Below are 23,635 nucleotides of genomic sequence, written 5' to 3'. Positions count from 1 at the left end.
TAGGAGGCCCATAACAGACCCAACTGATAGCTCAGTAAAGGAAATGGATTGGGCCGGTCCTTATTGCTAACTTACTGAAGGCCCAAATCAAACGGGTCCAAGTTCTATTTTTGGTTACTGTCACTCCACAGTCCCCCATTTCATCGTGTTTCAAAACCCTTCAAATCCCCTCCCTCACCCACCCAAATGCTGATCCGACGAGCCGCAGCTTTGACTACAGCCACTCTCCCCCACCACTTCCGCCGTTATGCCTCCGTCGCACTCCTCCAAGAGCTTGACACTACTCCTCCACAGTTCTTCTATCTTGAGGGATTCCCAAGACCAGACCCTAAATACGATGAAACCATCCACGCGATTCCACGCGCCACCTCCGGAAAGAATATTGCCGCCAAGGAGAGGAAAGCTGGCCGCGTGCCGAGTATTGTGTTCGAGCAAGAAGATGGCCAGCACGGGGGCAATAAGCGCCTACTTTCGGTTCAGTCGAATCAGATTAAGAAACTCGTGAACCATTTGGGTCGATCTTTCTTCCTTTCTAGGCTTTTTGATCTCGAAGTTGTGTCCCAATTTGGCTCGGATGAGATTGTAGAAAAAGCCCGGGTTTTGCCCAGAAATGTATGTTCTATGTGTTAACTGCATTATTCATCCGAGTAGAAGAAGTTTTAGTGAGCTAGGAATTTGCAATTAATTGCACGAACGATTCTTATTGACCTACAACTGATATTTAAATGTAAACTGATCCTTACAATTTTCATGTGCTTGTCTATAATTTGTGTAATGATTTGTTAAAAAACTTGTGCAATTTTTGGGCTTCTTTGAAAATGGTTATTAGAGTGCCTCCGATTTCCCTTTGTTTCCAACTAGTAATCACAATTTTTTGTTAAATCTGATCGGGCATACTGTATGTATTACTTCTTGAGTAGATAAGGTAGTCATCGTGTCCGGAAATCCAGATGAATTCATCGGATACTTGGTGGAACAAGATTATAAGGACTTGTTATTGTATTTCACTTCCGTCCTAGGCGGAATCTTTGCTCCTAGTGATGGAGTAAGGATATCTTTAAGTGTTCTCTAGAAGCTCATGGCGAGTTTATTTTTGGATGCGTGAGCAATTTTTTTCATGTCTGAGAGTTGTGGTGCTCCTTTTATTGGATCAAACTATTTCTGAGTTCTGGTAATAAATAATAGAGTGGACCATTTGTTTTTTTTAAGCCATTGCCATTCAAATGTACAGTATAGAAGAAGCAGATACAGATTTGGATTTTTTATGAAGATTTTGAATGCTTTTAACAGTTATGTACTCTGTATATCAAATTATTTAGTTCTGGATATGCTCTGGTTGAATTCTTCTTTCTGCATGTCAGCTTCATCTGCATCCGAGGACAGATGCTGTGCTTAATGTTACATTTATAAGAGCTCCATCGAGTGCTTTGTTAAAGGTCAACATTCCTTTAGTGTTAAGAGGAGATGATGTTTCCCCTGGACTCAAAAAAGGTGCATTCAGAAAATTGTTTCATTTTCACAGTATTTTACTTTTCTGGAAACATATCCCTTATTCGTATCATATAGTGTGTCCTGATATCCATTTCCGTGCATTGTAGATCATTGTTCTTGTGTTGTGATATTTTTCTGCTGTATGAAGCTACATTTTCTCTCGTTTCTGAGCCTTTTTCTTTTGTTTTGTCACTGGTCTGCAGGTTCACCTCTGAACATCATCAAAAGAACAGTCGAATATCTTTGTCCTGCAGATATTATTCCACCTTATATTGATGTGGATGTGAGCGAGCTCGATGTTGGGCAAAAGATAGTCGCGGGAGATCTTAAAGTTCATCCTGCTCTGAAGCTTCTAAGATCAAAGGATGAGGCCGTTTGCAAGATTACGCCCTCCAGAGTTTCCGATCAACAGAAATCCAAATGAGCACCTATTTTTATTTCAAATTTTGATTGGTTGTAACAATGTCATAATATTGTGCAAGGCCATTGCCAAAAAAAGTGATTCCTTCATTTTGATCATGATTTTCTTTTATCTGTCACTTGTTAAAGAAACCTGTGGTTGAATGCACCCTGTTAAACAAAATGAAGCTAATTATGGATAGCAGTCCAAGAGATGTGGAAATTTACTCTGTATTATGCTTCTTGGAAAGATATTATATACTCACCCTCAAGTCTTTTGTGCTTATATTAGGATATTTGAGCAATTTTCAATAATATTCAAATGTTATTTTTTTTTTTCAAAAAAAAATAGATTTGATTGAGCAATTTTCAATAATATTCAAAGTTATTTTTTGAAAAAAATAGTTTTGACCATGGTTATTCCCAAAATTTCCTGGAATAAACTATAGAGGAGATTTATAATGAGGAGACGAGGCATGATTTTTAAGTGAATAAAATTGTAATAGTAATTGTTTTAACCAATCACATATTGTTATCGTTCAATTCATTCTTTCTACTTTATTAGAGATTGTTTGTAACCTTCTTTTTCAACTTTAAATAGAGATAGTTTGCAACATTTTTTAGAAATTACAAACACTTTTAAAATCTTTAAAATGTTCAAATTATTACAAATTAAAATTGGAAAAAATGTTTTCCATGTGATGTGTCATTGAGCTAAATTGAAAATGATTTTTTTTTCATCAACTTATCCAATTTTGGATTTTTGATTTATTACTTTTTCAAATTTTGATTTTCATATAGTAATTTTTAATTTTTGGATATTTTGATCTAACGGCTGACGTGACATCAGACAAGTCAACAATTTTTTATGTCACATCAGTATTGTATTGTTTTACATCAGTATTTTCGAGTGCTACTTTACGAAATATGATTGAATACCAAGAATTAAAATTTATTACACCAAAATTAAAATTTGAAAATTTAACCAATCTAAACTCAAAATAACGAATGAAAAAAAAAAGTTATTTTCCCTAAACTAAAATTGTATGAGATATCAATAATTTTTGTTTTTCTTGTTATTTTGCACATCGTTTAAACTTTAATATAGATTTTTTTGTGTAAAATATTAATTATATTATTTACTTAATAAATAATTTATATTACCATGTTACTTTTACACACCCTCTGATATAATTAAATCGCATGAATTAAAGCATAGTTTCTCAAGTACGTTGAAAATTGTTATTTTTAATAAATAAATATAATTTTATATTAATATGATTGAAATAATATTTATTTATTAGATATACAAGACAACGTAGTCTCTCTCCCTCAGCACATTCGTGATGAACCAGTTGATTGATAGGTTACGATGACTGACAAAATGACTGCTAAGTCACATGACTCCTCTGTCATGCCCATCGCACAACATTATAATTATCAATAATAAATAGATTCAATCCAACCAACAAAATTTAAAAAAAAGTATTTTTACTTTTTATTTTTTAATATTATTTACTTCAGCTTCTCGTTAAGGTGTCAATTCGGATGGTTTGGACCGGAGTGAGAAATAATACTATTCAAACATTGCTCAACCCGAACCCAAACCAACCCGAAAACTTTCAATCCGAACCTGAACTCGAATCAACTCGATCAACCCGTATAACCAGATTTTGAATTTTTAAAAGAAAATGAAATAAAATTCAAATAATAATAATTTTTATATTCTAATTTAAACACATAATAACAAAAACTCCCTCATATATATGATTTAAATTTGAAAGTCTAATCGTAGAAAAATAAAGTATATTTACTAAATCAAATAAAAAATTATTTTAAAAAATAAAAAATGTTCAAAATAAATATTAAATTAGAAAATTTATGATATAAATATATAAAAAATAAATTTTTGGGTCAACCGAACGCAAACCCAAACCCAACCTGATCATTTTTTTCGAGTCAGCTATCGGGTCCAACTCGATCTGACCCGAACCCGAAAACCCCAAACCTTATTTTTTTCGGGTTGAGTCGTGTCGGGTTGGTGGATCGTGTCGGATTTTGACACTTCTATCTTCTCGAATATTTTATTCAAAATATAATCATTCCCAAGATTTTTTTATGTTTTAGACTAGCGCAAAAAAAAATATCTTTAATGCTTAATTTTTATGTATATTTTTTTATCGATAAATATGATAATATATATATAATAAATTATAGAAATAAAAGACAGATAAATTATATTATAATAAAAAACTAATATAATAAGATCATAAAAAAATGTAAATTCATGTTTTGAATCAGTATATAATCAGTTGAATATTGCTCATCTTATAGATTTGTAAGCAAAAGTATTGATTAAATTTTCATAATCAATGTTTTCGACCATTTTTTTCATGATGAATAACATAACAAAGTCATTTAATATTTTTTTTGTAATATATTTTATCATAGATAAATTTCGAGCAACTTCAATATCAGATCAATTAAGTTTTGACGGTTTAAACCGAAGATCAACAGAGGTCTTTAAACGAAAAGACAATTAAATTTACTGAACCATCTCTCGAGGCCTACCGAAATAAATTACGAGACTAGGTGAAATGAAGATAGTAGCTTAATTGAGAAGCTTATCAAATCATAAATCAATCAGACTTCTCATATAAACAACCTTGAATCCGTCATAATCGAGGCCCAGCTAAATTGGGATCGTTCGATCGTACATGTGGGAACACTGTTCATAAGATTTAGATGGTCCAGATTTAGCCACATTTGTGATTTTAAAAAAAATAGTGGACCATATGTACTTGTGCCTAAATCTGGACCATGGATCTACACAGGCACTGCCCCCACATGTAGGGTGAAATATTCCGCTAAATTGTCAGATAAAGTTTTTTGTATTTAAGCAGTCTCTGATATTTGTTAGAAAGTCTGAATTCTATTAGCATTACTTGTAGTGTATTATTTTCAAAAAAAGATATTGACGTGGAAAATTACATGACCAACTACCATTTTATTAGGAACGTATATTTGATTTTACTTACCGCTTGATCAAAGAAGATATCGGCCAGTCCAACTCTCTCGCATCTTCGGAAAAGTTCAAGCTTTCAAGTGCCCAACTAATAAAAATTTCATAGCACACACTTGAGTGTTTTAATTAGATCATTAAGGATATTTTGTGTTTAATATTATATTTATGAAATACTTGTAATATAAGAATAAGTGTATTTATCATTTATGTTAAGTGAGTTACTAAGAGTTTTCAGTTAAGCGGTGGTCTTGCCGAATGGGACGGTTGCAAATTGTTGTAATTTTCGAAGTCTTTCAGCAAAGAAGAAGAGGTAACATTGGAGTGATTGAAGTCTCCGAACTTTCATAAACAAATTGATGTTGTCTTTTCTTGTTCAATATTTAATTTGATAGCCTAATTATTCTTACCTTAAGCCAATTTTGTGCTCAAACATTATTTTTTTTTGAGGTGAAAATTGCGTTGCTTTAATTTTTTTTGACAGCAAGCCTTGTAATTTTATTAAGAAAGATCAAGAGTTACAAGATTTACTAGCCACAGAGGGAACTCGCCATTCTTCCAGACAAAGGATGAGTGGGAGCAAGAAGAAAAGAGAGCAATACTATGGGCCACATGATTAGCCAATCTATTCTCATAAAAAAAGCTAGACAATACCGGTTCCTGGACCAGGTCTTTGATAACCGAAGCCCGTAATCCTACATAGCTAATGTCATCCTGAGAGGTCGTGACTGCTTGCACTGCCAATAAGGAATCTGTTGTAACTTGGACATCATGGAAATGTTTGTCATATAATAGCTTGATACCTTCATGAATTGCCTCGAGTTCTCCCATAAGCACTGAGTTGGGTTTCAAAATTTGTTTCCCAAAAGCCAGGAGCAGTCTGCCTTGGTTGTCTCGTAGTGCTCCACCTACACTGTAATGATTTAGGTGTTCATTGTAGCAGGCATCAACGTTCAACTTTAAGTAATTTGCTTCTGGTGGTTTCCATTTTCTGGTCAGAGCTCGCCCTTGAGGAGGATTTCGAGCAGCCGATTTAGCAGCTTGGAATTCTGTTAGGAAGGTACTACTCCAAGTAATTATCCTTTCATTCAGTAGCCCTTCATTACCATGTAGGATCTTTAGCCTTTCTTTCCATACTGCCCAGGATAGTATAACAAACTTTTCAAAATTCTCATGGGATAAATGTGCGCTCATCCAACAGCATAAATCCATCGTGCAGGACTTTTTGACATATTTCAGCAATGAGTAGTATTCTGTGTCCTTCCATATCTTCTTGACAGCCTCACAAAAAAATAATGAGTGGCATGTAGAATCATGCTGGGAGTGGCATAAGTAACACTGTCCCCTGACCGGTACATGGTGGTGGAGTAGATTTATGTTTGTGGGAATAATATCATGGGCTACCCGCCACCAAAAAATGCGTACCTTCGGGGGTATGGAGAGGCTCCAAATAAAGGACCACCATTTTTGCATTGAATGCTCTGATTGGTTCTCCGGGGGTGAAAAGAGACCTATTTGTAGACGATACCCATCCCTTGCGGAGTAGTGACCTTTCGTATCAAACCGCCAAAATCTGGTATCCACAGTATGTTGAGTTTGAATGGGAATGTGTAGTATTTTCTCGGCAATGAATGGATTGAAGTTTTGCACTATCGCCGAAGTGTCCCAACCGCCATTTATAATCAGGGATTCTACTTTCGCATTATTCTGCCATGTCTCATTGGGAATGCATAATTTTGATGTCAAACCTGGGATCCAATTATCCTCAAAGATTCTTATTGAGCGTCCATTTCCAACGCGCCAAATCAATCCTTTCTCAAGAATTTCTCTGCTCCAGATAAGATATCTCTAGATAAATGACGGATTGGTGCATGTCCCTGCTGTCATAATATCTCCGTGTCGAAAGTGCCGTCCCTTAAGGACTTTGGCTGCTAGGGATTCAGGATTTCGCAATATCCTCCAGAATTGATTGGCCAACAGTGCTCGGTTAAACTCAGCCATTTTCCGGAAGCCGAGTCCTCCCCTCATTTTCGGTCTGCAAAGAAAATCCCATGTTTTCCAGTGCAATTTCCTCTTTCCATTCTCCACTCCCCACCAGAAATTCTCACATTCTTTCTCGATCTCATCACAGATTGATTTAGGAATTCTGAAGCAGGACATAGCATAAGTGGGAATAGACTGGAGTACAGATTTGATAAGCACTTCTTTTCCCCCGACCGAGAACCATTTATGTCCCCATCCTTGGGTTCTCTTAATCACTCTGTCCACCAGATATCGGAATTGGAGTCTCTTGCTTCTCATCGAAACCGTGGGTAGTCCCAAGTATATATCATGTCTTTGAACGACAGGAATAGTCAAAACCATTTTGATTGACCCAATCAGAGATGGGTTGGTATTTGGGCTAAATGATAGTGCTGACTTATCATAGTTGATCAACTGGCCCGATGATCTTTCATAAGCCTGTAGACATTCTTTAACCCGAGCCCCTTCCTCCAACGATGCCCTGAAAAACACCAAACTATCATCCGCAAAGAAGAGATGAGAGACCGATGGACTAGATGAAGCAACACGCACACCTCGGATCCACCATCTTGCCTCATACGATGTAAATAGAGCAGATAAACTGTACGCACATAGAACAAATAGATAAGGTGATAGTGGATCTCCTTGTCTCAGTCCTCGTGTAGGGGTTATGGGTCCTACTACTTCTTGATTGAGTCGAAAGTAATATTTGAATGATCGCACACACCTCATGACTTTATCAATCCATGTATCGGCAAAACCCAATCGATTCATAAGTTTTTGTACGAAATCCCACTCAACCATGTCATATGCTTTACTCATGTCCAGCTTTAGCGCAGCCCAACCCGTTCTTCCAGATTTTCTGTTGCTCATCCAATGAATTGTTTCAAAGCCGACTATTATGTTATCGGCGATCTGTCGCCCAGGAATAAACGCACTCTGGAATTCATCAATAATCTTTTCAAGCATTGGCCTGAACCGATTGGTTATGGCTCTAGATATGATCTTGTAACAAACATTGCGTAAACTAATCGGCCTGAATTCCTTCATAAGCACCGGATTTGCCGTTTTAGGAATCAGTGTAACCATCATTTCATTCCAAGATTCAAAGTCGGCATTGTCGTTCAGAATATGTAAGACTGATTCTGTTACTTCCTTACCAACAACATGCCAGAATTTCTGATAGAAAAGAGAAGGAATCCCATCGGGGCCAGGAGCTTTGTCCGGATGCATATCAAACAATGCACGCTTAACCTCAGATGCAGTGAACAGTGAACAGAGAAGATTATTCATGTGATCATCAACTTTCCTCGGCAAGACTTCAAGAATGGGTTGCATGTTGCCCTCTGTAGGAGTATCTGAGGTGAATAAGGAGCCAAAATAATCTAACACAATTTTTTCCATGCCATCCCTGTCAGTGCACCAATCTCCATGCGATGATGTCAAACCAGGAATGGAATTTCAAGCTCGCCGTTGTGTTGCTGTAGCGTGGAAATATTTAGAATTTCGGTCGCCATCATTCAGCCAAGATATTCGACTTCGTTGTTGCCAATATAATTCCTCCTTTGTGTCCAGCTGTTCAATTTCGTCCTCAAGGTTGTGGATTTGACTGACAGATGAGTCCTATTTTTTGCTTGTGCGTAGGCCATTGAGTAATGATCGCTTCTCTTTTAGTCTCTTTGGTATATTCTGAAATTTTGCACGAGCCCAAGTTTGTAGTGATTCTTTGCACTGGAGAATACGCGTTGGTAGTGGAATAGAATGGTTACCCTCTCCCCAACCCATTTGAACTATCTCTCCACAATCCTCTTCTGTCAACCAGAATCGTTCGAACCTGAACGTGGTTCTGGAGAAAGCCTTCTTTGCTGACCCCTGTGAATGCGCACTAGTCAACTTCATACAGATAGGCCGATGATCAGAGTGAAAGAATTCCATAGAGGAAGCGTGGGCCGTCGGGTACAATAGTCTCCAATTTAGGCTGCCTTCAAATTTGTCCAGCCTTTCAAAAACCAAATTTTCCGTTCTTCGTCGATTGACCCATGTAAATGCATCTCCGTGACAAAATATGTCTTGGAGCTCACATACCTCCAGTGTGTCCCGGAAGGCTTGCATTTGTGGGATTGGTCTTCGATTACCCCCCAACTTTTCACTTTCGTAACAAATTTCATTAAAATCTCCACCTACTAACCAAGGAATGCCATCAAGTTCTCGTAGACTCTTAAGTCTTTTTAGGAGGTCCCATGAAAAATGACGTAATGATGCGTCTGGTTGGCCATAAAAACCCGTAAAACGCCATAAGTTTCCGGATTCCTGAATAACACAGTCAATGTGCCCCATAGAATAAGATTTGATTGATACATCGGCTAGGTTTTTCCAGAACAGTATAAGACCCCCACTTTTACCTTTGCAGTCCACCATAAAACATCCTGTAAATCGCAGAATACTCTTCCATAGCTTGCACTTAGTAGCTCTCATTTTTGTTTCGCTCAAAAAAAAGAGAGTTGGGTCCTTTTCGGCGATGAGTCGCCGTAATTCACGGAATGATCGTGGGTTCCCAAGCCCCCGAGCATTCCAACATATAAGATTCATGATGATCGGCGGGGTTGCTGGGCAACCACCGCCGCTATGTCATTTGAACTAGAATTCTCCGTTCCATTTTTCAGTTTCTTTTTCAGTGGGCTTGTATGTTCCTGGGAGATACTTTCATCAGCTGTAGTGTATAGACAACATTTGGCCAATATTTCCGATGAAGAGATCATATTCGATGTCTTATGTTCACCGACTGCTCTTGCCCGACGTTTCCATTGCTTTGTAGTGCCAACAACATTTCTTGTCTCCTCTGATTTCTTCTCATTCGAAGTGTCAATGGTCGGCAAATGAGTGTTAAGCAGGTCGTGGTTTGTCATCAGGGCACTGGCCGATCTTTTATTTGTTGTCACAAGTGCTTGGCTTTCTAAGTCCATATTATCTTCTTTGGCATTGCCCTCCTCCCCAGTGGCTTCAAGCAAATGGCCCTCATCGGGATTAGGGGCCGAATTATCTGTTCGGGGTGGGTTTTTCCGTCCGCTGCCGATATGAGTCGAAGCACGTAGCCAAATTCCATAAGCATGGGTGGTTTTATCAGCCCCAATATCATCACAATCCCGAGCCGTATGCCCAATTCGTCCACATGCATAGCAGAAGTCCGGTAAGCGCTCGTAGACCAGCAAAACTATAATGTCTTCCTCCACTCCCCTTGCCTTAATACGAATACATTTCATTAAAGGTTGAGTAATATTTATTCGTACCCGAATTCTCGCAAATCGGCCCAAAAAAATTCCATTTTCACCCGAGTCAACCTCTTCTACCCGACCAATATGACGTCCCACCTTGTGCAGTAGGTCCCCTTGCATGAAGGCCAATGGAAGGTTATGGCATTGAACCCAGATCGCTATCTCGTCAAAATCCATGTCAGTTGGATTTTTCCAACCCACAGGTTCCTTAAAAATCACCAGACTGCGGAAGAAGTTCCAAGGGCCATCCGTGAGTGCCCGGTGCCTGTCTCGTTGGGAATTGAAATCGCACACAAATATATTGTCCCCCATAGCCTCGATATTGATCTTCCGCGATGCTTGGAGAATCTGGGGCATCTGCTGCCGGAAGGTGTCTCTATTTATTGCTTTAGGTGAATGGACCTTAGCCACCAAGCACGTAGATAGTCGCTCCTTTCCCATGTGTATCTCTGATTCATCCAATAGAATAGTCTCGTTTGGCTTTGGCGGAGAGAGTTTAATCGCTTCAACTAGACGAGAGATTTCATCTGGATCCATAATAACGAGAAAACAGGCCAACGTTCAGATCAAAAAGATGATCGAACCAAACAATCCTACACGGCGTAGGTTTTCCAACCCTAAGAGCGAAAGAACCCTAGGGTATTTACATGCAGTAACAACTTGTTGACTTATTGATACTCAGCTGAAAATAATTCTATTTTAGCGTTGTTTACCTAACCGAAATATTTTTAGAATTTTTTAAGTTTATTTATTAACTCCTTCTAAATCAATATCTGATCTTAACATTAAATCTGAAAGGAAATCTTTTCGGCATACACAAATTTTCATAGAGCACAAAAATTATGCATCCAAATATCAGAAAATAGTCTAAAACGGATCGATAAGATTACCATTCATTTTGTTTGTATATAACAAGGTTTGGATTATAATTGTATTAGTTGTTAAAAGTTGACAAGTGCACTTCTTATTTTGTTATTAACACTTCTTGTTCATTATTACTACTGGTATTACTTTTTGTATTGCTTAGAAAATTCTGTTTGTTGACAGTTTTTAATGGCCATTTTCACGTATACAAGAAAAAAACCTTAAACTTGTGTTTTTTTCAACTTAATTTTAAAACTTGGTATCCACTCAAAATTAAATATCGAAGTAAACACAATAAAAAGTTTACAAGAGCTTTTAGTCTTTCCATATTATCGATAAATAATATTGCATGTATAAGCAAAATAAATAAAAATATCATCAAATGAATTCTAACATATAAATTTGTGGAATTCCGATTAAAATCTTACATGAATTTCGATTTTTGAGATACTATTAAATTTTTTGTGATTTTTTCAAAAATTTCGAAAAGGAATTTTTTTGAGATTGATCAAAGCCTAAAGTTTCATGGGATACATTCGTGTGATGAAGTGACGTAAACATAGGGTTATAAACGAATTAAGCAGGTTCGCGAGCTTTTTGAACATACTCGATAGATATTTGATTCTTATTCGAAATCATCGAACTCAAGCCGAATTCACACATTTTCAAACTTTTCCCGAAATGAAGTCGAGCTAAAATTATCTTATTCAATATTTCACGAACTTTAATATTTTATTAATATATATATACACGTTTTAAACTTTTGAACATTAATTCTTCAGCTTTAATATTCGAGCAATAATCTAAATAGCTCGTATGCATATTCTAACATTTTGAGTTGAATTTAAACAAAAAAAATTAAAATTTTAATCATCTAATCAAATTCGAGCTAAAATATTATTAATTTGAGTTTTAAAATCTGACAAAAACTTGTGTGAGACGGTCTCACTGGTCGTATTTGTGAGACGAATCTCTTATTTGGATCCTCCATGAAAATGTATTATTTTTTATACTAAAAGTATTACTTTTTATTATGAATATGAGTAGGGTTGATCCGTCTCACAGATTAAAATCCGTGAGACGGTCTCATATAAAACCTACACCTACTCTTAAAATTTTACTGATATCGAGTTCAATTTGTTTTGTGGATAACTACACTAATATTTCTGATAGACAATTACAAGAGACAAGTTTTTGAATTTTCACGTAAAATCAAATCTTTACCATCCATAGTAATTAAAAAAAAAACTAATATATTGTATCGATTGGAATAAAAAAATATTGGAAAAAAATGTCAATCTGTGCCGAGAATGGTTTAACTTACCCACACTCCCACTGATTGATGTTCCCACTGCTTCGTCGCCAGCTCTACTTTGTTCACTTCCAATATTTATTTATTTATTTAAAATAATAATAATAATAATTTTTATTTTTTAAAAAAGAGAAAAATATTTTTTTGTGACCAAAATAAAGAAAATAAAATAAAAGAACAATTTCCCATAAAAACATATCTCTGTCTATAAAATCTCCATGAATGGAGTGAACATTCAACAGTCGACACATTCCCAACATAGTCAGTACACTAGTTGTTCTGATTCTTCTACCAATAATGGAAGCTTTCTCTTTACTTAAGTACTGGAGAAGCGGCGGCGACGGTGGCGGAGGAGGATGTCTTACAGGTGTCGTGGAACAAGACTCTGCCTCCACCCCGACAATCGTCACAGCCGCCGTGAGTCCTTGCTCCTCCGACGGAGAAGATGGTCCATACTTCGACCTCGAGTTCACGCTCCCTGAAGATGAAACCGACGCTGAAGAAGATGAGACAACGCCAAAATTCCAGGAAAATGATGATACAAGACCTCCAAAAACGGAACTTGGAGATGAAACTGAAGATGGGTCCCGTGAGGAAGAAGAATCGGAGCATGATAATGGAGGAGACCAGAAATTTACAGTTGAATCTTCAAGCATTTTGCTGAACGTTTCGGAAGAAACCTCGTACAGCTTTCCAGTTTCTTTACTGAAGTCAGCGACCAAAATTCGTGTACTTTTGCTCAAGTTCAAGAGATCAAAAACTGAAAAAACGGAGAATAACGAGAAAACCGGGCGAGAAGATGTGGAAACCCTGAAATTTCAAGGAAATCAGGTTACTAAAACAAGTGGTAAGTTTTTTACTGTGAAATTTAAGGTCGAGGAGGTGAAAGGCCCACTTTTCTCTCTGTTTACCAGAGAGAATAATTCTAAGGAAAAACAGGGAAAAGGGCCAAAGAATAGCGAGGAAAATTTAGATTTAAGTGGAGTTTCAGATGACAAAAAGTTGATCCAAAAGTATTTGAAAATGGTTAAACCTTTATACATTCGTGTTTCAAAGCGTTATGTCGAGAAACTGAAGTTTTCTGGGCAGTTGAGCTTCTCGGGTTCGAAGGGCGGCACCGCAGCATCTTCTCCTCCATGTGTGCCGATGGAGGAAGGACCGGGAGCGGCTGAGGCCGTTAAAGCGGCGGCCGAAAGAATGAAGAGTCGTGTAACTCAAGCTAATGGAGTATTACAGCAAACAGGGCCGAAAGTAGAGCACAAACAGTTGGGTAAAAGCCGGTCAGCGTCAGCAGCCGTCGCAGCGTCTCCGCCGGTGAAGGTGGCAGCACCGGACCGCCGTGATGACTCGCTGTTACAGGTTCAGGATGGGATTCAAGACGCCATTCTACATTGTAAGAGATCCTTTCAACGCCTGTAGAGGTAAATTAATCTCCACTTTCTTGAAATTTAAAAATTTCTTATGTTATAATTATAATTTTATAAATAAATAATTTCTTTCCTCTGATGAATTTTTACAGGTCCCGTTTGTTGACTGATCCAACTTGGATTTTTAGCATTTATATTTTCTGGAAAGATCAGTGGAGAACTGGCTAATTAGTACTTAGTTATTATTATTGTAAATTAAATTATTAAATTAAATAAAATAGATGGTCAAAGTGCTTAAATTAGGGTTAAAAGCACTTAGGTTTTGGTCTTTTCAACTTTGAATGCTTTGAAGGTAGTGATTAATTAAAATGATGGATTTCCTATATGTCCATATTATATATAATAATTCGTTTATAATAAAATAATTAAATACATTGAATCCTTCATTCTCTGTATGTTAACGTTGAAAATTTTTGTTCTCTTTATGTGAAATTGAGGCAAGTCGACATTTTGGGTGAACGTGTAAATAAATAATATCGTGATTATTAAACGAGTGTGTCTCATGTGAGATCGTCTCACGGATCTTGACAAAACAACCAAACATTATCTTAAAATATAATGTTTGATATAATGTTCGTGCTTTAGTAATATTTTAAATCACAGAAACATAATTTTTTTCCCTGTTATATATGCATGGGATGAGTACTACGTACAATCTAATTTTCAAACAATTTATCTTAAAAATGAACGTTAAGTATTATATTTTTTTGGTTTTTCCACAATTTTTATTCACATTTAAGCTCTTATTAACTGTTTGGTTTGTGCATATATGCTTCTTCGTTACTATTGAGGTTATGTCCAACAACAAAATCTATTTTTGTGTAAATTTTACATTAAAATAGTGTGATTTCTGTACCAAATACAACATCAATCTCCAACTCTTTTAATTCAATTCTTACACCAAATATTCTTTTTATTTTACATATATTAATTATTATATTTTATTTAATATATTTTTAATTATTAATAATGTTTATATTATATAATCAATATTATATTATTAATAAATTAAATAATATTTATAGTTTTTAATATAATTATTTGTAATAAAAAAATAAAAAAAGCAAATTTATAATAAAAAAATGAAAGCATAATAGCGCATAATAGAGAGAATCCTTGCTTGTGTGTGTGTCTCTCATATATACACACACACACGAAACAAGCTAGTATTTTTGCTTGTGATATATATGGATTGAGTAATCCTTTTATAGATTATTAAAAGAGTTTTTTTTTTCTTTTTCATTAAACCCCTCTAGAATAATTGGGACGTTGTTATACTAACTGGATGACGTCGATTGCTTTATCTGTATCAATATGTTCAATTTTGCAGCGTTATATATAATTTTTTGAGTAATCTAGCCGATTTGAAATATGATTTGTATCAAATTGAGTTTTTTTTTTAATTATTTTGGTCACCGGTCATTTTGATAATTGATCTATGAGATATCATCAAAATATTTCAATTTATTAAATTTTCAAATGACGCAGAGAGTGTTCGTGCAACTTTTATAAAACAAAATTAACGTCTAAGATGATTATTTAATTTTCACAAGCGTGAATTTTTGTCATTTCACAAAAATATTTGGTGCAAAAAAAAAAACCTCATTAAACATATATAATATGTCACATTTTTGTAACTTTTCAACCCATATTTTAAAGAACTTTTAGCTAAAATATAAGCTCGAAATTGGATTTCCTATGGAGTTTGATTTACCAATAGTCTAATACAATATTCATGGATGCATGAGCTTGATCAATTTCAAGTGACCCTATTTATTTTAATAAAATATTTTAAAAAGTTGTGGGTTAGCCTTGGCCACAAGTTCACGAGCGATTACCCTTGGAAATTTCTGGACCACTTACTTAATTCCACTACTCAAAATATCGGTGTTAATGATATCCTCTCATTTAATCATGTAGGACACTTATCAATTAAGAGTATGTTTTTTTTTTGTAAGACGATGTCGCGTATATTTATTCATGAGATGTGTCAATTTTGTCTATATTTACAATAAATAAAAATAATTTTATTCATAAGTCAATTAAATATAATATATGTCTCATAAAATTGATATGTGAGACCGTCTCACATAAGATTATATTTTGTGATCAATTAACTATTCTAGCAGTCTGATTTCACATATATTTATCTGTTAAACGAGTCTATTATATCTTTATTTATAACAATAAGTTATATTTTGACATAAAAAATATTTTTTTTATGAACGATTCAAATAAAAGATTAGTCTCACACAATTGACTAATAAAATTATGGCAAAAACTTGTATGAGATGGTCTCACGGGTCGTATTTGTGAGACAGATCTCTTATTTGGATCATCCATGAAAAAATATTACTTTTTATGCTAAGAGTATTACTTTTTATTGTGAATATGGATAGGGTTGACCCGTCTCACGGATTAAGATCCGTGAGACGGTCTCACACGATACTAACTCTAAAATTATTTAGACTTGAACCAATAATTGAATGAGATGGAATTAGTGCCTTGATATCTAAGTTATGATGATGGATGCTGCAAGTACGTACCGAGGTGGCGACGTGGATAACTCAATTTCACAACTATATATTCTCTCTCGCAAATTTAATTCCTACGACTTTAATGTGTAGGGGACGTCCAATTTTCACAATTATAGCCCGTTCAGTTTCTATTAGACGATATATTTAATGTGATGTTATTTTTGCTGTATTGTTCTAAAAATACATCTAAGTATTAATTTTCATCAATATATTTATGATGATTATTATTATTTTTTTCAATGAACATCGTATAATAAGGATGAATGTCCACAAAAGACATGACATTCGAAACAAGAGCATGTTTTTTATGAGACGATTTTATGATTTTTTATTCATGAAACATATCAGCCATGCTAATATTTATAATAAAAACTTACACTTTTTCATGACTGATCAAATGAAAGATTCATATCACAACATTGACTCATTAGACCGTTTCATAAGAATTTTTATATTGATATATTGTGTGAGAGATAGCACGAAATTTTCGTACTCTAACGATATTCGAGAAAGTATAGTATTTGAAAACATATATTCTAATTTCTTTTTCACAAAAACTCTTGTGAGACGTTTTCATGAGTCAATTTTGGGAGACGAATATTCTATTTGGGTAATCCATTAAAAAACATTATTTTTTATGTCAAAAACATTATTTTTTATTGTAAATATGAACACAATTATCTATATTACGAATCGTGAAATATTCACATAAAATACTTATTTTTTTAAAAGAATGAAGTCGGGTAATTTGAAATGTATGTTTCTAGGTAAAAATTTGTGTGAGACGGTCTCACGGGTCGTAATTGTGAGATGAATCTCTTATTTGGGTCACCCATGAAAAAGTACTTACTCTTTATGCTAAGAGTATTACTTTTTATTATGAATATGAGTATGGTTGACCCGTCTCACAAATTATGATCCGTAAGATGTTCTTGTTTCTATTGCATATGACATTTGAAATCAAGATATGGATAAGAATTACATAAAAATATCTTAAAAGGGATTTAAAAATCTCAACCTCTTTTTGTCTGTCGTTGATTTTTGATTGCCTAGTTACACGGGGATTCGTGAAAAATGGTGGGATAGGTCAAATTTGTCTTTCTCGGCGGACATGATATGCCTCAAAGCCACTCTTCTTTTCTTTGCCTCACAGTTTCATGTTCAAAAAAGAAAAAAACATAGCCTCCAATTATGAATATTGGTAAATTAATTTGTAATAAAAATAAATGCAATAACATGTTCAAAGAATCGAACGTCGAATTTTCCCAATTGAAAAAAATTATGACATTTTTTACTTCATAATTGCATATAATAAAATATTTGTCTACCGACATGTATTTTTTTGTACGTACCACGATTCAAGCACTATAAAAACGAACAAAATCACAAAATCACGAACCAGCACAAATAATTGATTTGTTCAAAACACGATGTATTGTTTATTAGCCATTGACCGATCAAAATAATGGCTACGTGAATCCCAAGCAACAATTAAATAAATAAATAATTAATATATGGTGGATGGAAAGCCGAATAGGGAACTGATTAATTTAATATAAAATATACGATTTAATTGATAATTATGGAAAATATGAATTTTTATATCCAAATTATTATTTTCCAAATTATTCATGAAATTTTGTAAAGAAATATTATTTGACCTACACAACTAACTACGCATGTTTAATCTATTAAACTACAAAAGACAAGGGATTAAGTGCAATAAATTGAATTAAGTACACAATAAAATGTTTGGTCATTGTATACCAAATAGTAGATTATTTTGAATTTAATTGATTGGACATTTAAACTACAAAAGACAATTAATGTTTAGATTTCTAAAAATATATAAAATAATTAATATTTAATAATTGAGTAGGTCTCTTGTGAGACGGTCTCACGAATCTTTATCTGTGAGAAGGGTCAATCATACCGATATTCACAATAAAAAGTAATACTCTTAGCATAAAAAATAATACATTTTCATGGATGACACAAATAATAGATCCATCTCACAAACATGACCTGTGAAACCGTCTCACGCGAGTTTTTGTCTTAATAATTTATTGATTAACCAATAACTCTTTTATCTAATGAATTGAATAATTTACTAATTTATTCTCTTCCTATCTATTTTGAATGACAAATAAGAATAATGGTAAGGTTACAAAAGTGATACCTTAAATTAGATTCCTCACAGACTTTATAAGATTGATGGGAAATAGGGAAAACAAAAACACCTAAATTTTCAATAAAAGACACCGCAGGAGACAAAGGTAGGTGTTCAAATCTTTTATGTGTAGGCAGATATTGAAAAAAAGAGGGTCTTTTTTTATAATGGCTTTGTAATTATACTAATAGAGGACAAAAGTGTTCCACTAATGCATCTCATAGAGAAATATAGTGTATAAAAATGGAGAAAGGGGAATAAATTTTTTTTTTTTGCCCTCGGATCGAACTCAGAATTTAAATCCTAGATTCTCGACATCTTTTATTATTATATGTAACATCGTTTTATCAAATGTTATAGCTAGTGGTAACAAAACAATTCAAATCTTTTAAACTGCACAGCAGCTTAAACATCATAATTCGATTGTTTTACACAACATGAACAATTACTGCATCCAACAATCTCTCTATAAATGATTGTACTCATTGCATTTAATGAAAATCGAACTCATGACCTTGACTTCAATAACAATTGTAGGATCGAGCGGTTGCCGTTTTATCAAAATCTATAGTTTATGATAACGATGCAGTTCAAACATCACGTTTCCATTGTTCTACCTCAGCATGAACAATTATCTCACCGAACATTATCCATACTATGGTTACTCTTTTTATAATTTTTAAAATTTCCTTTAATCACTTAATTTTGCAACTGAGAAAGAAATAAAAGCACAAGAACATGCCCTGGCAAAAAATATATTCCGCCCCATCACGATTATGGAAATAGAAAAGAATAATTCTGCGCGAAATGGGAAAGGAAAGAAAAGAAAGTGGACTCTTGGGACTCTATAAAAAGGTGAAACCTAGACATTAAAATGGGTCACCTACATGATGCAGCCGCAATATATAGAAAGCTAACAAATAACGCAAGAACACTTGATTACTGTATTTTGTTGAATTAATTTAATAGAATTAATTTAATATAACTCAATATAGTATATTGATATATTAAAGAGTTTCATCATAGCACAACTTAAGAATTGAAATTCAATTATTAATGAAAATTAAGGGTAGGTAAACTATAATCCTAAAAATTGTCTATTTATTATTTTATATTATCGTTTGTTTCATCATTTTATTCAAATTTAGTTTAGTTTAATAAAATTTCACCCATTCGATAAAGTTTACTAAAGAATTATGTCTGAGGTAAATTTTTCATATATATCAATATGTGTGAGACGATACTCGTACTTGTTACATTATATTAGAACTTGACCCGTACACTTGCGCTGATATCTGACAACTTGGAGATTTTTAACTGATATAAACTATTGTGTTAGAAAATCATTGTTATAAATTCATATGTTAGAAAATCTCGATCAATGAGCACTTGAAACTCCATTTTCGCTGCTTCTTTTTGCATGAAACTGAAATGCTTTCTCTAGTAGCAAAAAATTTCATCTTCATTTAGGACACAGTAGTCTTGGATAAAGAAGAGATACCAGACAACACTTTAGTGAAGATTTTGAAGCACGAAGCGAGCTATGCTGCATCAAAATGATCGTCTTGCCACATATAGAATACATATGCTCATTTTTCATAATTTAAACAGAGTCTTGTTCATAGAGATATAGTAAATTCATGATCAATCGTGAACTCAGATAGAGTGTTACAACGTGCCCTAGGTGCTTGTTTCAATCCATACAAAACTTTGTTCAACTTGAATACATGATTAAGAAGTGTGTGCTCAAGAAATGTAAGAGGTTGTTCAACATAAAATTATTCTTGCAACAATCTATTTAAGAATGCACTTTTAACATCCATTTGAAACTATTTAAAGTTCTTAGAAATGACATAAACAATAATTATTCCAATGGCTTCTATTCTAGCAAAAAAAAAGATATTGTTTTATCAATATTTATTCATTCTTCTCGTCTGAATCTTTGTGCTACTATTATTTTTATTTCTTATAACTAATCTTTTTTGATTCAATTTATTTTTGTAAACTCATTTGGTTCTTATAACATATTGATGATTAGGTCTAGATACAAAATTCCATACTTTATTTTAATCAAACTGATTTAACTCTTCCTTCATAGCTTCTATCCAACTAGGATCATCAAGGGCGTCTTATGTCTTCTTAGGTTCAAGTTGAGATATGAAAGTAGTACGCATATATTCATTTACATTTGTTTTCTAGTTTTAAGAGGAGTCGAAGGGTTACCTATTACCAGATAAGGATAGTGAGTTTTACACTTTTACTCCACTGGAGAAGAGGATAAAAGATATCCTCTACTTTTTGCAGATCAACATCAATATGTACCATGTATTGGAACTTCAGTAAGGGGTTCTTGATCAGTATTATTATCTTCTTCATTATTTTGTTCTCTGTTGTTATTCTCTTCTGGTTCTGGATCAGGTACTTCTGGTTAAAGAGATTGAAGAGATCTTCTTGGCATAGTTACTTCATCCTCACTATCCTGTATGTCTAAATGAATATTTTCCATTCTATTACTCAAATAATGTAAATTAGATTCAAACAGAGTATCAATTGATTCATCAAATACTACATGAACTGTTTCTTCCACATTTAGTATCTTCTTAAAAGCTTTACTAAGTGCAGAGTATCCCATAAAAACCAACATCAAACTTAATATGGAAGACATATAGATGAGATTTACCATTATTATGAATAAAATATTTACACCCAAATACATGAATATAGGAAATCTCATGTTTCACATGATTCCAGATTTCATTTGAAGTTTTACTAACTTTTTTGTTTACAATTGTTTTCTTTTGATTATATCATGCGATATTTACTGTTTCTGTCCAGAAACGTTGATAAATATTCTAGCATTGTTCTTGCAGTTTCTTTTAGAGTCTCGTTCCTTCCTTTTGCAACACCATTGTTTTGGGGAGTTATAGCAACAAAGTACTGATATCTGATTCAACATTCATCTAACTAGAGCTCAAGAATTTTGTTAATAAATTCAGTACCTTAATCAATTCAAAATTTTTAAATCATACATGATTGTTCATTTTGAGCACATTTTAGAAATTTAATCGGTTGATCACTTGTTTTATTTTTCTATTGAAGAAAACTATCCAGATAAATCTAGAGAAATCATCTATGATTGTTATGGTGTATTTCATTTTTATTAAACTTCATACAGAAATAGAACCAGTGAAGCGTTAATTTTTTTATAAAAAAAATGATTGAATCCGGGGTTCTAATTTCCGGATTGTCATATTTTTACAAAAATCCAAATTTTGTAATATTTTAATATATATTTTTTAAAATTATATTGTTTTTTTTTTTAAAAAGCCCACAACGTGTGTCTAACATAACCCTATATCGCTAAATCCTGGAACCCGGTCACCAAATATCCGAGTTCAACCTTTTATTTTCTCCTGCAAACCATCCGACCTCCTCTTCTTCGGAGACCATTCACCTCAGGTGCCTTCTTAGTTAGTCCCAAGAACTTGTTCTAGGTCTTAGTGGGGCTGAGAACTACCCAGGACACCATGAGCAAATTTAATAGAAACAATATAAGGATATGCATTTTTACTAAAAAAAAATATGTTTCTTTCTGGAATCAGTGCATGGGTGGACGAGCCACATGTATGCCTCTATTTTTATTTTTTACATTGAGATTTTAGCCGAACTTGTATTTAGTCCAGGTAGCTCTAGTAGAAAAAGAAAAATAGTGCCTAGAAAATTTAAAATATTTGTATTTGATGCAGTAGCCAAAGTAGAAAATGAAAGACACAGAAAAAAAATTCAGGCCATAAAATCTAGATGATATGAAGTTAACTGACATGCATTATTTTGTATTTCGTTAAAAAATTTAACCCGAATATTATCAAATTTCTGTCTCCGCTGCTTCTACCCACATTGGCCTCTGCCCATGTTATGGTGTCTCTAATATTGTGCTGTGCTACAAAAATATATTTGACTTATAAAGTTTAATGTTTGATTGCGAATTTAAGCATTGATTATTTATCACATCAATCAAATAATTAATTATTTATTTTACATCAATTAAATTATTGAATATAAAAAAATACATTTGACTTATGAATTTTAACATTTGGTTGCGAATTTAAGTATTGATTATTTATCTTGTATCAATCAAATTAATTATCTATCTCAGATCAATCAAATAATTGAGTATAAAATTACAATATTATCTTCATATATTTTTAAAATTATATTTATTAATTATTTAAAAAAAATTTGTAATTTAATATCTTATCATAAATTTAATAAATCAAACGAAACATGTTATTATTTACCGATTAATATTCCACATCCAACTCAAATTTTTTAAAACTCACACAATTTTTTTACACAAAAAAATTTGAAAGACGGTCTCACGAGTCAATTTTGTAAGAAATTTTTTTATTTGGATCATCTATGAGAAAATATTACTTTTTATGACAAATTATTACTTATTATTGTAAATATCAACAAGACTGACATGTTTCACGAATAAAAAATTCGTAAAACTGTCTCATAAGAGACCTACTATTTTTTTATCGCATCCAATCTCATCCATCCAAAAGAAACGGGCCTTAAAGTTACCGAAAAAAAGATCATACATAAAGTTATTAAACAAATTTCACCAATTCTTAATTATTTTTCATGATATTTGATTTTAATATTAATTTATATATCTTTCTCAAAAATTTTATATTATTTTGCAAAAAAAATGATATTTATGAAACCACGTAAAGCAAATCCACACACATTTTTTAATATGATATTTGATTTAACTCATTCTTAAATAATTAGTTTTTAATTTCGAATCCAATTATCAAATAATATTTTATTTTTTTTGCAAAAACAAAATAAATTCTAAATCATTTTAAAAATGAAATTCTAAATTATGAAATCAAAATCTAATTTCAATTCCAATTTAATTTCAAATTTAAATATTTTTTATTCATCTAAATTCCAAACAATGTTAATTTTTCCTTAGGAAGTGAAATTGGACCGAACCGAAACTAAAGAAAACAATTTTTTTTCGACCAACCAAACTGACCGATTTTAGCCATTAAAACCAATTAAATAGAAATATCGATTATTTCAGTTACCGATTCGGTTAGCCGATAAA

General features: G+C 33.3%; 3 protein-coding genes across 3 annotated transcripts; 2 read left to right on the top strand and 1 right to left on the bottom strand.

Annotated features, from left to right (window-relative positions):
- Positions 1-129: 129 nt before the first annotated feature.
- LOC140808257 (uncharacterized) lies at positions 130-2,162 on the top strand. Its single transcript, XM_073165330.1, has 3 exons — positions 130-612; positions 1,362-1,491; positions 1,695-2,162. Exons 1-3 carry the CDS (start codon positions 187-189, stop codon positions 1,913-1,915), a joined length of 777 nt encoding a protein of 258 aa, XP_073021431.1. The 5' UTR covers positions 130-186; the 3' UTR covers positions 1,916-2,162.
- Positions 2,163-8,557: 6,395 nt separating this feature from the next.
- LOC140806595 (uncharacterized) lies at positions 8,558-9,523 on the bottom strand. The gene has a single exon (XM_073163157.1). It carries the CDS (start codon positions 9,521-9,523, stop codon positions 8,558-8,560), a length of 966 nt encoding a protein of 321 aa, XP_073019258.1.
- A 3,056-nt stretch (positions 9,524-12,579) lies between these two features.
- LOC140808179 (probable membrane-associated kinase regulator 2) lies at positions 12,580-14,133 on the top strand. The gene is made up of 2 exons (XM_073165234.1): positions 12,580-13,803; positions 13,902-14,133. The coding sequence occupies exon 1, from the start codon at positions 12,680-12,682 to the stop codon at positions 13,799-13,801; it is 1,122 nt and encodes a 373-aa protein (XP_073021335.1). The 5' UTR covers positions 12,580-12,679; the 3' UTR covers positions 13,802-13,803; positions 13,902-14,133.
- The last annotated feature ends 9,502 nt before the right edge of the window (positions 14,134-23,635 follow it).

The sequence above is a fragment of the Primulina eburnea genome, chromosome 12 (assembly GCF_022965805.1).
Source record: "Primulina eburnea isolate SZY01 chromosome 12, ASM2296580v1, whole genome shotgun sequence".
Classification (NCBI taxonomy): domain Eukaryota; kingdom Viridiplantae; phylum Streptophyta; class Magnoliopsida; order Lamiales; family Gesneriaceae; genus Primulina; species Primulina eburnea.
This window is presented reverse-complemented; position numbering and strand designations above follow the sequence as displayed.